The 12,870-nt window shown below is 49.1% G+C and overlaps 1 protein-coding gene across 1 annotated transcript in view; it reads left to right on the forward strand.

The window, feature by feature from the left end:
• Window positions 1-1,486: 1,486 nt before the first annotated feature.
• The window catches only part of Asic2 (acid sensing ion channel subunit 2), a 1,053,308-nt gene continuing 1,041,924 nt past the window's right edge, over window positions 1,487-12,870 (forward strand). Inside the window, exon 1 of the mRNA XM_060387160.1 lies at window positions 1,487-2,041. Within this exon, the coding sequence (XP_060243143.1) occupies window positions 1,487-2,041 (555 nt within the window). The remainder of the gene's footprint in view (window positions 2,042-12,870) is intronic.

The following is a 12,870-nucleotide window of genomic DNA, read 5'->3' on the forward strand; positions in this document are numbered from 1 at the left end:
GCCACACCTATCAGCCAGCAGGGGTCTGACTTACAAGGGATTTCAGGAAGCTGGAGCTGGGAGGCTGAGAGCCCACTCTCTCTTTCACCTACAGCTCCAGCTGTGATTCCATCTGGCACCTCCTGGGACAGAGCACACACACACACACACACACACACACACACACACACACACACTTCAAACAACGGAAAGCAGCCAGTCCTACCTGGCACCCAGCTGTCTTCCTTTGTTAAACACAAAAAGTCCTGAAAGCCATATGGGGGGTAGGGGGGCTACTTGTTGCTCTTTCTCTGGGATTCCAGTGATATTTTCAATCTCTAGAAGGGCTTCTCTTTCCCCTCCTGAGCATCCCCCTCCGGCCTGCAGCGGAGACTCTGGTTTTAAAATGCTCCCTTCATTTTCAACATCTCTCCCCTTAGAGACCCCAAGCGAATGTGACCCTGGAGCCCACAATGGCGCAAAGACCCTTGCCAGCATCTCACATGCCACACAGGCAGTTAAGTATTCACTTTTCATGGGGTTAAGGAGTCAAGTTCTCCTTCCTGTGAGAGTAGCTCACTACCTGGAGCGGTAGACCACCGCAGCCCCCAGCAGCTCAGAAAAAAAAAAATACTAAAAACTTTCTCCATGTCCCCAGCCCCTATCTGCCCTGCTTCCCACACACGCCAGCCTCCCCTTCTCCTAGCAGCCTTGCCGGAGGCAGACCCAGGACAGGCTCGCTCTGAGCCCAAGGGTCTCCATCTCCTCTCCGGAGCCTGGGAGCACGGAGCCCGCAGGAGCCCCCTGCATCGCTGCTTCTCTCGTAGGCGGAGCGCGGCGTCCTCACCCAGGCGGCAGCCGCGGCCGCGATTGGAATTCTGTCCCCAAAAGGGGGCCGGAAAAGGAGGAGAGAAAGGAAGGATGGAGGCTGGCAGGGAGAAGCAGCGGCCAGGGTCCCAGACATCCCCGGGAAGAAGCTAAGCGCGTTGGCTGCTAGTGTGCTGCACCGCGGAGGAGCCCCACCGCACTGCATCAGCGTGGCTGTGCTGACACCCCCCACCCCCAAGCTTAACACGGGGCATTATGCGCTGGTTAACAGGCTACGAGCTGCTCAGCGACTTGTTTTAAGCATTTTCTCCCTCGCTCTCGCTTTTAATCTTGTCTCTAGTGGCGTGTGTAGGGGGGAGGACTTTATTTCCATTGGCTAAGCGCTCCCTTCCCACCCACATCCCTTCCACATCACCTTGGTGTCTCCCTAAATAAAACCAGCCCTCCTTATCGCCTGGAAAAAATCAGGAGCTAGAGTTTGAATGGGTTTTATATAAACACTCACCCCTGTCAGCGTGCGGCCAAGCTCTCAGGATAAACTCCCAGTGTCTGGCCTGATGCTTGCCTGGCGATCTCTTCTGCCTTGAACGCTAAGGTTTAAGCAGAATCCAGAGGACTGGGAACTCTTCCCTGAAATTTGATCAACCTGAAGCCAGTTGCGGAACTGCACAGGGTCCCGATGGACCTCAAGGAGAGCCCCAGCGAGGGCAGCCTGCAACCTTCCAGCATCCAGATCTTCGCCAACACCTCCACTCTCCATGGCATCCGCCACATCTTCGTGTACGGGCCGCTGACCATCCGGCGGGTGCTCTGGGCAGTGGCCTTCGTGGGATCCCTGGGCCTGCTGCTGGTGGAGAGTTCCGAGAGAGTGTCTTACTATTTCTCCTATCAGCATGTTACCAAGGTGGACGAGGTGGTGGCCCAGAGCCTGGTCTTCCCAGCTGTGACCCTCTGCAACCTCAATGGCTTCCGGTTCTCCAGGCTCACCACCAATGACCTGTACCATGCTGGGGAGTTGCTGGCCCTGCTGGATGTCAACCTGCAGATCCCTGACCCGCATCTGGCGGACCCCACCGTGCTGGAGGCCCTACGACAGAAGGCCAACTTTAAACACTACAAACCGAAGCAGTTCAGCATGCTGGAGTTCCTGCACCGGGTAGGCCATGACCTGAAGGACATGATGCTCTATTGCAAGTTCAAGGGGCAGGAGTGCGGACACCAAGACTTCACCACAGTGAGTACCTGGCTTTCAGTTCCCTCCTGAGCTTACTCTTCAGTAGAAGTGGTGCGCCGGTGGCCTTGTGTCTGTCTCGGGCTCTCTGCTGTGCACGAAAGAGGGCAGAGACCCAGCTGAAGGCCAGGAGGGTAGCTGGTGAGAGTTGTTGGACCTGTTTGTAGAAAAGGTTACCTGTCAGATGGAGTACTGTGGTCCTTTCAGATTGGAGGACTACAGGGAGCTTGCTGTTGGGGGGATCACTCCCCCAGGTGTGCTGAGTTGGGCTTTCTCAGAGGGAAGAGGCCCTGGTTGCCCATTGTCCAGGGTGCTTGATGTCTGAGCCGTGTGACAGGAATAGCTTGTCATTTGGTGAGATGGCATCCTCTCTTCTCTCTTTCTCCCTTCTCTCTCCTCTCTCTGTGCTCGGAAGTGGCATCAGGCTCTGCATCCTGTGGGCTGGGCTGGAGCTAAAGCTGTCACAGGAGGGGGTGTGGGGCCCCCAGACAGCTTGAATGGCTCCCGTGGCGGTGGGAGCTCAGTGAGCAGGTGATGCTGCAGAGGTGTGGAAGGCTCTTTCCTTCCTTTTCTTGTCTGAATTGTGTGGAGAGGAGAGAACCCCCAGAGGCTCCATCTGGTCCTCCTGCAGGCATGGTGAAGCCACGAACTGTTCATGGTGCTTTGGCAGGGAGGACAGTCAGGGTAGAGGCTCCAGTATAGGATGGGTAGAGAGATGACAGCTGTGGTGAGGTGGTCCCGGAGGCTGGCTGCTCGTCTGAGAGCCTGAGCTTGAAACTCGAAGGCTCGTTTTCTCTGTGTACAATCGCTTCACAACGTGGGTGCAGGAGGAGGGAGTGGGGAGGGGGCTGAGCAGCTGTGGGATTGGAAAGCCTGGAGGGGAGTGTGGAGTTGAGTAAAGAGGAGGGAATGGCGCACGCACGTTCAGGATGGGTTTGCCAGAAGGGGGATGAGAAGGAAGGATGGGAGCATAGCTGTTGCTGCTGGGGTTCTCAGCAAAATTAGTCAACTGCATGTAACTTGGTGTAACAGGTCAGGCGGCAGCAGCCAACTCTTCCACACTGCCAGGCAAGTCCCGGGTATCAGAGGCTGTGGGATCCTTCTGCAGTCCAGTGTGTCAGCTTCCTGGGGTAGGGGGAGGAGAGCTTCAGGGACACAGTGACAACTTGGGGATGGCAGGTGCAGCAGTCATCAAGGGAACTGGACTGTGTCGTCAGCACTTGTCTGGGGTGCTCTGCCTCATTAAGACATCCCCTCCCTTTCCCCATAGGGCAGCCCTTTCCACCCCCTCTCAGAGCCACCTGCCTCTCACTCTGAGGTTCTCTTTATGCACCAGCCAGTCTCTGCCTTCAGCCTTTGCACTTGGCTGTCTCTCATTCTGAAAGCGCCCAGAGTGCCAGGGGCATTGCCTCTCGCAGCCTGTGTGCTAGAGCTGTTTCCTGGGGGAGCCGTTTTTATATTATTATCCCCTTTAAACACTCCGAGGAGGAGCACAGCCAAACCTACAGCAGCATTTGCTAAAGATAAAGCCAGTCTGAACTGGAGGAGGAAGCAACCAGCCCTTCTTAAAGGAGCAAACAGGAACCTAAAATATGTCATGCACAAATGATGTCTGAGGGACCTCGGGGAGGGATAAGAAAAATGCCTCATTCTTGGAGGCTGAAACCATTGCTGTGTTCCAGCCCATGCTTTCTAGTGCCTGGCAACACTCAGCCTCGTTGCTGTACTTTGAGGCTTGAAAGTGCACTCGGCTCTCCCTCTGTCTGCCTGCACACACTTGAGACTCACAGACAACAGATGCAGGGTATCTCAGACAGGCTGTCCTGGGCAGCAGACCCTGAGTCTTTACTCAGCCTCACAAGCATCCTTGTGATGGCATGGCGGACCGGTAGCTCTGCTCATGCCCAAGTTCTGTTTAGAAGTAGAGGTGTATTAATCTCAGGCTGTTTGTTTGTGTTTGGTCCGTCATTTGAATCACTGGTACCCCAAGCAGCCAAACGTCAGGTTTTAAAACCTAACCCTAGCTTCTGCCCATCTGATTGCCTGTGGATAAGGTCTGTGCTTTAATTCGTGGCACAAGCATCTGTCCTCTCTTAGACTCACCTGTTTGAGTTCCCATCCTTTAACTGACCCCTCTGAGTGTAACATCTCCAAGCACCGAGGAGAGGATGTCCCTTGGTGTTCTCTTCTGTCTGCTGAGGGATGTCAGAATGACACCCACTCCAGGTGTGTGATAGGAATCTAGTGAGCCCCCATGCTGAGCCTCTGCTGTGGGGGGTAATACGATAGGAAATACTAAGCGTGTACACTGAGGAGCGAACCTCTGACACACCTTTGTGCTCTTGGGGCCTTGGGTGTGGGCAGGCTTTTCTTGGCCTCCCACATCAACAATGAGACTGTGCCACTCCTTGAGAAGCCCGTTGGCCAGCCTCTTCTCTCATTCACTGTCCGGGATGGCCATTTCTCTCCAGTGGACTTTTTTTTTTTTTTTTTTTTTTTTTTTTTTTTTATAAACTCTGCTGGGGGTTGTGACTCACAGGGTACCTTCTTTCTGTAAGCAACCATGGCTGACTTATTAGAGAATTTAAGTGTGGGGGAGGGGATGTCACAGGTGGATGCCTCTCTTTTGCTGGATTTGATTTTCCTATAGAGCCCAGAGCATCTTCTCCAGGGCGAATGCTGTAGCACATGCTTCCTTATTCCAAGTCCTTAGCCTGTGTGCAATGAAGTGTGTAATACCCTTTAATTAGTGAATGAGCCGTGATTCCAGAAGAGTGAACGAAGGTTGTTCGTGGAGACCTAAAGTCCCCAGGAAGCCAGGTGTGGAATGCTGAGTGAGTGCCAAGTAAGCAGGCATGCTCCCTGCCCATGCAAATACTCTGAGGCTTCGCCCAGGAAGAATCTGGCTTCAGAGAGGTCTGCGGTTTGCCTTCCTTGAAAAGCCATAAGCAAGACTTGATTCTAGGCCTTCTTCCCACAAGAGGTGACCCCCCAGTGACCCAGAGTAGAAAGGGGAGGAGGTGGGAGCTGATGAGGGTTGCGACTCTTATCTGAGACCATGGCCAACATGACAAGCATGGATTTGAAGTCCAGCAACATCCTTGTTTCTTTGTTTCCTTGCCTGCTCTCCAGGTGGGCACTTGCTCATCCAACCTTGACCTTCTAACCCAGAGTACTGTTGGAGGAAGAAGCAGGTGCGACTCTATGTGAGGACATCTTCTGTGTTTTTGCCAGCTGTGTAGCTGTGAGGTGGGGTTCTGAGCAGCTTTTGTAAGAGGGGTGCTGTTGTCCCGCCTGCCTCCACTGTTTTCAGGGGATCACATGAATGAGGAATGCTGCAAAGATAAGGGCAGGAGGGTGTGTGTGGGGGGGGGTACAGGCACTACTTTCTCTGGAAATCTGGGTGAAAACTCACCCTCCAGAAGGGGAGCTGCTTCCAGCGGAGGTTCTGTCGGGGCTAATGAATGCTGTCAGGTAAATTTCTGTCATTTGTGGTCAGCACATGACGGGGTCTTACGTTGTCTCTCTGCTCGATGACACCAAGGTTCACCTGTGTTCAAGTCCAGGAATTTGAACCACCCTTCCATTTTGCACATGTAGCCTGCCCATCACTGTGGGGTTTTGTGCTTTAAATGTGAGATTTCTCAGGAAAGGCTCGGCTTTCTTTCCCACACTGAATGGATCTTACTACCCTACAGCATATAACATAGAAATGGTGGAGGCTGAGGAACGTTGTTTTTTTGGAGCTCTTTGGCAAGGCCACATGTGTAACTAATGGAGCCTAACTGCATCTCACTACACAGGAGTATGCATGCGGAGGGTGTGGGCTTTGAGAGACCATCTGAACTGGGATCCCAAGGCCGTGGGATACATGTGGTGGGAACTAGTATTAGTCCACTTAACTCCAGTTTTCCCATCTCTGAAGTTAGACCAGTAACACCCAAGACTCTGCTGGAGGCAGGCCCTACTCTGAATGACATCCCACAGGGACTGCTAACTGCACTTGATCTGGATTCTGGTCCTCTGGACTCCACTCTTCCTAACCTGCCAGCCTATGACTGCACCTACTTCAGAGGACAGGCCGTAGCTGTGTTCACTACATCCCCAATGTTTTCAGCACTCCTCATTTTGCTTGGTACTCTTATGCCCTGGCTCAGCCTCACACTTCCCAACTCACCTTCAGCTCACAGGTGTAAGCCCTGATTCTCTGCCACCCGGGCAGTCTGGACTTTTACATCAAAATGATCTAACGTAGCGGCAATGTGAATTAGGTAATCCCACATATTCTTAGGAGGCTCAGCACCTGTGAGTCTTGGGCACAGCCTGGAGAGACAAACTTTGCTGTGTTGGCCACGAGGTTTTCATGATGCTAGTCTCTGGCTACAGTGTCCTAGTTTTGGGACTGGTCGGTTGTGGGCTGTCTGGAAGTAAAGCTTTGGGGGCATGTTGCATCTTTTCTGTTGTGCTGATGGGATAAAGCTGTGTTTGAGAGTGGTTGGGATGACTCATACTGTCTCCCTGGAGAGAAAAGCTGTACAGCTCTGAGCTAATGCCCAGTACCTTGCTGGATAGATGTGAATCTCTCTGTCTCCTTCCTTGGGGAATTTTCTACCTCCAGAACTGTTGATACAAGAGAATCTGAACTCAGTGAATAAGTGTGAGGAATGGAGCTTGAATCTCTAGAATCTACATAAATATCCAGGTGGACATGAGGGCTGCTTGTAATTCCAGCACCCAATAGGTGAGACAGACAGAGGTTCTCTAGAGCAAACCAGATAACTAGACTAGCCATATCAGTGAGCTCTGGGCTCCACTGAGAGACCCTGACCCAATGAATAAGATGGAGAGAGACTAAGAAAGCCACCCAACATCCGCTATGACCTCCACATGCATCTACACCCATGTACAAGCACACCTGTACATGCACACACACATGCAAACACACATGTATGCATGCACACACACAACACACAAACACAAGAGGGGGGGCTTGTTTGCTTAGAAGCTTACCTGCCTTCTAGCTCTACAGAAAATTTTTCCCTCAGTGAAGACTCTAAAATACTTTCTATAAAGCAAATCTAGTTTGCTGTTAATTTCCATAGGAGGAGTTGAGGCGAACCCCCCCCACTTCCACCACCCCATACCTTCTACCCAATTTCTCAAAGGTTGAATTGGCAACTTTTAGCTCCGCCCTTGCTGCTGGAAGCACTGCTTCTCCAGAGTAGTTCACACTTCAAAGTAGCAGGCTACTCACTCCTTACAAAGGACTGAAAAAAAAAAAATCGACACTCATGCCTGGCTTTGTGCTTTCTCGGTTTTGCCTTGTCACGGCTGAAGGAGGTAGGTCGAAATATCAAACGTGGGCAGCCAGGACATCTGACCTATGTTCTGTCATAACCTGAAACAAGTGGGCTGTGTGTCTCCTGCAAATGTGAAGTTTCGTATATCACACTTCTCCGTGCATTTATCTTCAAACCAACCCTTACAGGCTGGGCTGTGGTTGCCAGGCAGTAGCTGCAGACCACAAGCAGACATACAAGGCACTGACTGTTTGGTGTATCTGAAGTTTCTGGGGAAAAGCCCATTGATGAAGTTGGGCTTTCTTAGGGGACAGCCTCCCCTGAGGCATCGTCCTCTGACAGTAGAATACCTTTCCTTCCCACAGCCTTTACTTTGTGCAGACTTGCTCAAAGGTCATTGAAATGAACGCTGAGAAGAAATTAAGCATGTAGCAGAGAAAGAATGTATTTGACCTCCGTTGGTGGATAACAAGCCTCCGTGAGCCCCAGTTTCCCCAAATGTAGAATCAATGGGCTGAACTAGGTGGTTTCCAAGGACAACTCCTTGTTCTTGTATTTATTTTACTTAAGCTAAAACCTTCACTTACACCAAGACCGGGCTTAGGAGTGGATGTTACTTTTTAACCCAGCGTGCTTAGCTATTTATTGGTTTGCTTTTATGTAAGACTATCTAATAGAAGCAGAAGTACTCAGATGCACAGGGGGCCTGCAGTGGGATCAAGGAAACACCAAACCATACTCTCAGAGTCCCACCCAGGAGTCCTGGGTGTCTGGCCATAGGTTTCTATCCTATTAGCACAGTAGGTGTGAGCATGGATCTCCTCTTGGTGGACAAGTGCAAACCAGCAAGGTTATCTGTGGGCGATGTTAAAGGTGGTCCACAGCTGCTGTGGGCAGAGCACCTTCACAGCAGACAATTGTGTCTTTCTTGCGTGGCTTGCTATAAGCCTCCCTACCACCTGGGGGCAGCGTGTGGCCAGTGGGTCTGTGTTGAGTACCAAGTGCCGGTTCCCAGGTATCTTGTCTTTACACCCTAAGCTTCCTATGGGGTCAGGCTGAGCATCTAGGTGAACCTTTTCTCACTCCTGCTTCACTCTCCACTCCAGGGACTTTTCCTGAGAGTACTTGCCCAGTAAATCACCCACTTAAGACCTACTCTCTGGCTGTGCTGGGGAGCCTATCACCGTGCATCTCTTACTTATTTCCTTCTCTGTCTGTTTGGTGAGATGGAGTCTTCTCTTGGGTATGGCTTAGCAAGAAAGATGTCTTCACTAAGCATGCTTTCTAGATCAGTGTCTTCAACTTGGGACCTACGACAGTTTCCAAGACTCATTCTTCAGCAGTCAAACAAGCGTCTCTTGGGTTAAGCTCCACTGCTCCAGATTGCTGATTTGCTCCTCTGAGGAGTCAAGGGTTTGCCCAGCAAAAGCCCTTCCTAAGGAGCTGAGCTGTCTCTATTCTGCCAGCTGCTGTATACCATAAGCTGTTTTCCTTCCAGTTCACATCTTCCCTGGCATGTGTGTTATCATTTTCCAGATCCCCTGGTTCCCAGTGAAAGCTCTTCGCAGCCTTCCCTGCCATATCTTCTTGGATGTGCCTCCATCTGGCTTTGAGGAGGATGCTACTGCCTTTGATGATGGCAGTAGGTCAAGCCCATCTATGAAGCGGGAGATGGTGAGGGATGGATGCTGAGCAAGGTGATGCTATTCGTATGTCACAGAAACAATGAGTGATGGAGGAGCGTATGAAAGGGCTCCTACTGTGCAGGCTGAAACGGGAAGCTGGTGAAAGGGCAATGAGATTGCTGTCTCTAAATACTTAGAAAACAATCATAGAAAGTAGAAACAGGTCCTTTTCTGAGAGGCCAGAGGGCAGAACTTGAGGTGCTGGGTGGAGAATGGTAGTTCAGAGAGGTGGCAAGCTGTTTGGAAAGACTTATATTGGGTGTCTAGAGTACCTTAACCTTGCCTGTACCCTGCCCCTTAGATCTAACTAAAACTAGGGGATTACCTTGGCAGAGATGGATGTCTGGTAAAGGGTTAGATTAATGACCTCTGGTGTTACTTCCAGCTGAGATAGTGTTTGATTTTTTTTTCCTTCCTGAGTAGACAGCTGAGGTTGGGAATAAAAGCTATTGATAGAGAACATTGGAAAGAAGGGCTGGCTGGAGGAACTAGCAACCCAGATTACAGGTCCGCCCACCATCCAATACCGTGAAGCTTTGAAGTTAAATGCCTCTGATGGATGCCAGGAAGAAGAGAATGGTGCCTTTAGAGATAAAAGAGTGGATTCATCCAGGGAGAACACAGGAAGAGTGGGGTGCTGGAAGCCAGCCATTGTAATGGCGGTTAATGGTCTGGCCATCTCAGAATGTGTGTGCGTGGCTTACTGAGGGGCAGGTCCTGGAGTTCATCCTAGGTTCTGGTGGCTAGCTCCAAGCCCACAAAGAAAGGCCTGGGTTGTGTTTGAGTATGGTCTACTTCCACACTGAGACCTGGGGTAACTGAAGTTTGTGGCTTAGACACAATCCTGGGCTTTAATATGAGAGAAACATTTTCAGCTATAGGATCCATAGGTTACAAGAAGAATGCCCTGCCCAGGAACACTGGTGACAACAACCAAGGGATATCCAGGCTAAGGAAGCACAGCTGGCACCTGAGACAACAGCATAATGGGATATGTATTGTAGCCTCAAGTCATATTAACAGTGGTCAGAGCCAAGCACGTGCTCAAATGGGTGTGACTTGGTGTGAATTATTTAGCCCTTCCAGGCCTCTATTTTCTCCTCTATTTAATAATAGCATCTCAATACTGATGCTTCACAGGCATGTTCATAATGACCAAATTAAATAAATATAAAGCTCATACTGGCCCAAGTACAAAATATCTGCTTTATTAATTGTTTTTGCATTAAGCCAGGGTCTCACGTAGCCTAGGCCTGTTCCAATTTTCTGTGTGGCTGAGTATGATATTGAATCCATCATCCTTCTGCCTCTACCTGCCAGTGCTAATATTAAAGGCATGGGGTACCGAGTCCAGTTTACAAGGTGCTGGGGGTGGACCGCAGGGCGTTCTGCAGGCTGGGCAAGCACTCTGCCAACTGAGCTACATCCCCAGCCCTGATGCTAATTTTATTTTCCTGAGATAATTAGGTGATAGTGACAGGTGACCCAGGGACAGAAGGACTTGTTTTTAAATCAACATTACAATGTAGTGTTAGGGATCTCAAGAAAGGGTGGGGAGCGCGGCTGTGAACAGGCCAGGCACCGGGCTATGGCGGTGGTTGAACATGCCCAAAAGGAATTCCCTCCAGTGGCTTAGCACTCTGTAGTGTCTAAAATCTACCAGTGAATGCTGGATTTCCAAACACTCTTGTCCAAAGTTTACATGGAAAATGTTCATCTTGTTTTCCCAGCAGCTTCGTGGAATATAGTGCTCTGTTCTGTTTGTTTAGTAAGGAAGGAAATGAAGCTTAAAAATCCTGTTCTATACTTAGATAGAAATGGGTAGAATTTAAGTAGTCTCGCTCCAGATCCCCAAAACTCTGAAAGACCCTAACTTGGTTGGCTGTTACCGGGCAGGACATTCTTCTTTTTCAGGATAGCCTTCTTCCTGGCTCCTATAGCGGTGGATGTTACCAGCACCCTCAACTGATAATTGTGTCTAAGCCATAAACTTCCAAGTCTCCCCAGTCCTCAGTGTCTAAAACTGTGGGTCATAAGTACTTTTGGGGGTCACATAACTGTATGTGAGAATCATGAACAGTTGGGCAGCAGCAAAAGAGTCTGAACACACAATGACCAAAAATTAATTTGAAAGCAAATGTGTAATGAAACTGGAGTATTTCTGGCAGAGTTCACCAGCTTGGCTTCCACAGATTCACTCTGGTCATGGCGCAGTGCACTTTGCCATCCTGCTGTGCAAAGAATGCTGCTCAGATTCCAGACTCTGCTATGAACTGCACACACAAAGTCATTTCTGCTCTTATAAAAACATGATGGTTTAGTTACAGAAAACAACGACTCTTAATAGTTTCTTGTCATCATTCCTCAACCTGTAAAGTATCAAATTTATCTATCTTTGATTTTTCTTTGTGTTAGAAAGTTTGATGTTAAATTTTGCTGTTTTGAGTTGCATTAAAAACAAAATTCATTGAGCCAGGCGTGGTGGCACACACGTCTGTATTCCCAGCACTTCGGGAGGCAGAGGCAGGCAGATCTCTGTGAGTGCAAGGTCTACAAAGCAAGGACAGCCAAGGCTACACAGAGACCTGTCTCAAAAAACAAACAAACAAAAACCATTAAATGAATTTTGGCTTTGGATTAGGACAAGATTTCCAACAACTCTAAAATGGCCTTATACTTCTGCCATATTTTACTACATATTCAATCAAAACAATATTCTCAGTGTTGGTGATTATAAAGTTAAAACATCAGCCATTAACTCTGAAAAATGTTGACGATGCTCTGTGTCCCACAATATCAAATATTCAGCCAAGATTTAATTCTATCTGTAAAAATAAACAAATGCATTCATCTCATTAGTATGCAAATTTGCATTCATTTTTAATAAATGAGAAATTATATGCATACCAAGAAATTGATATTTTATTTTATGTTTATGGGTGTTTGCCTGAATATATGTCTGTGCACCACATCCATGTAGTGAACCAAGAAGAGGGCGATGAATCCCTTGGGAATGAACCTACACATGGTTGTGAGCAGCCTTGTGGGAATTGAACCTGGGTCCTACAGAAGGGAAGCCATTTTTCCTAACCCCCAAACCATCTCTCCTAGCCTCCAAATAATTCTTTTAAAATCAATCTCTTTATAATACTAATGAGAAAATGTTTGATGAGCATACCTAATTTTGAATACCTGTGTATCTCAACTTGTGCAAAAAATTCTCTGGTGACAGGAGTAGAGAAAGGTTAAGGAAACCTTGCCTCATGAGATACTGTTTGGTCCTCAAAGCAATTCGAACAATGGAAGATGCAATGTTGTATGCTTCATAGTTAAATATAGGCTTGATGACAGGGATGAGGCCTCTCAGACAGAAAGAAACATTGAGGATCAACATTCCTTTGATGATTGCTTTTGCGTCTCCTCTGGCACTGTACTTCCTGGCTTCCTGTGCAGTATTGACGTTGGTGAGGGCAGACTGCTTTGCCAGCAGGTCTTCAGGGGTTAGAGGTTCAGAGCTCAAGGGGTTACAATTTAGGCACAAAGTCCTCTTTTTTGCTGTCCTCCTTGTCTTGGCATCTGGCACTGGAACTAAAGCTAAGGAAGAGAACAGAATTGGAAAGGTGTCCCAGCTGCAGCGCTCAGCTGAACATGGGGCTCTCTGGTTCTTACAGAATCCCTTGCCCCTTGTGTAAGTTAATGGAGAAGACTGAGGCAGCCTCAGCACCCCGTGGCTGACGCAGTGAAAGGGTTGGGGTTGCAAGATAGCCTTCCCAGCTTTCCATTGCTACCTGCTGGTTCCAGCTTCAGCTTAGAGAAAGAGCAAAACACACCCATCAGAAGATGCTGC

The sequence above is a fragment of the Meriones unguiculatus genome, chromosome 7, assembly GCF_030254825.1.
Source record: "Meriones unguiculatus strain TT.TT164.6M chromosome 7, Bangor_MerUng_6.1, whole genome shotgun sequence".
NCBI lineage: Eukaryota > Metazoa > Chordata > Mammalia > Rodentia > Muridae > Meriones > Meriones unguiculatus.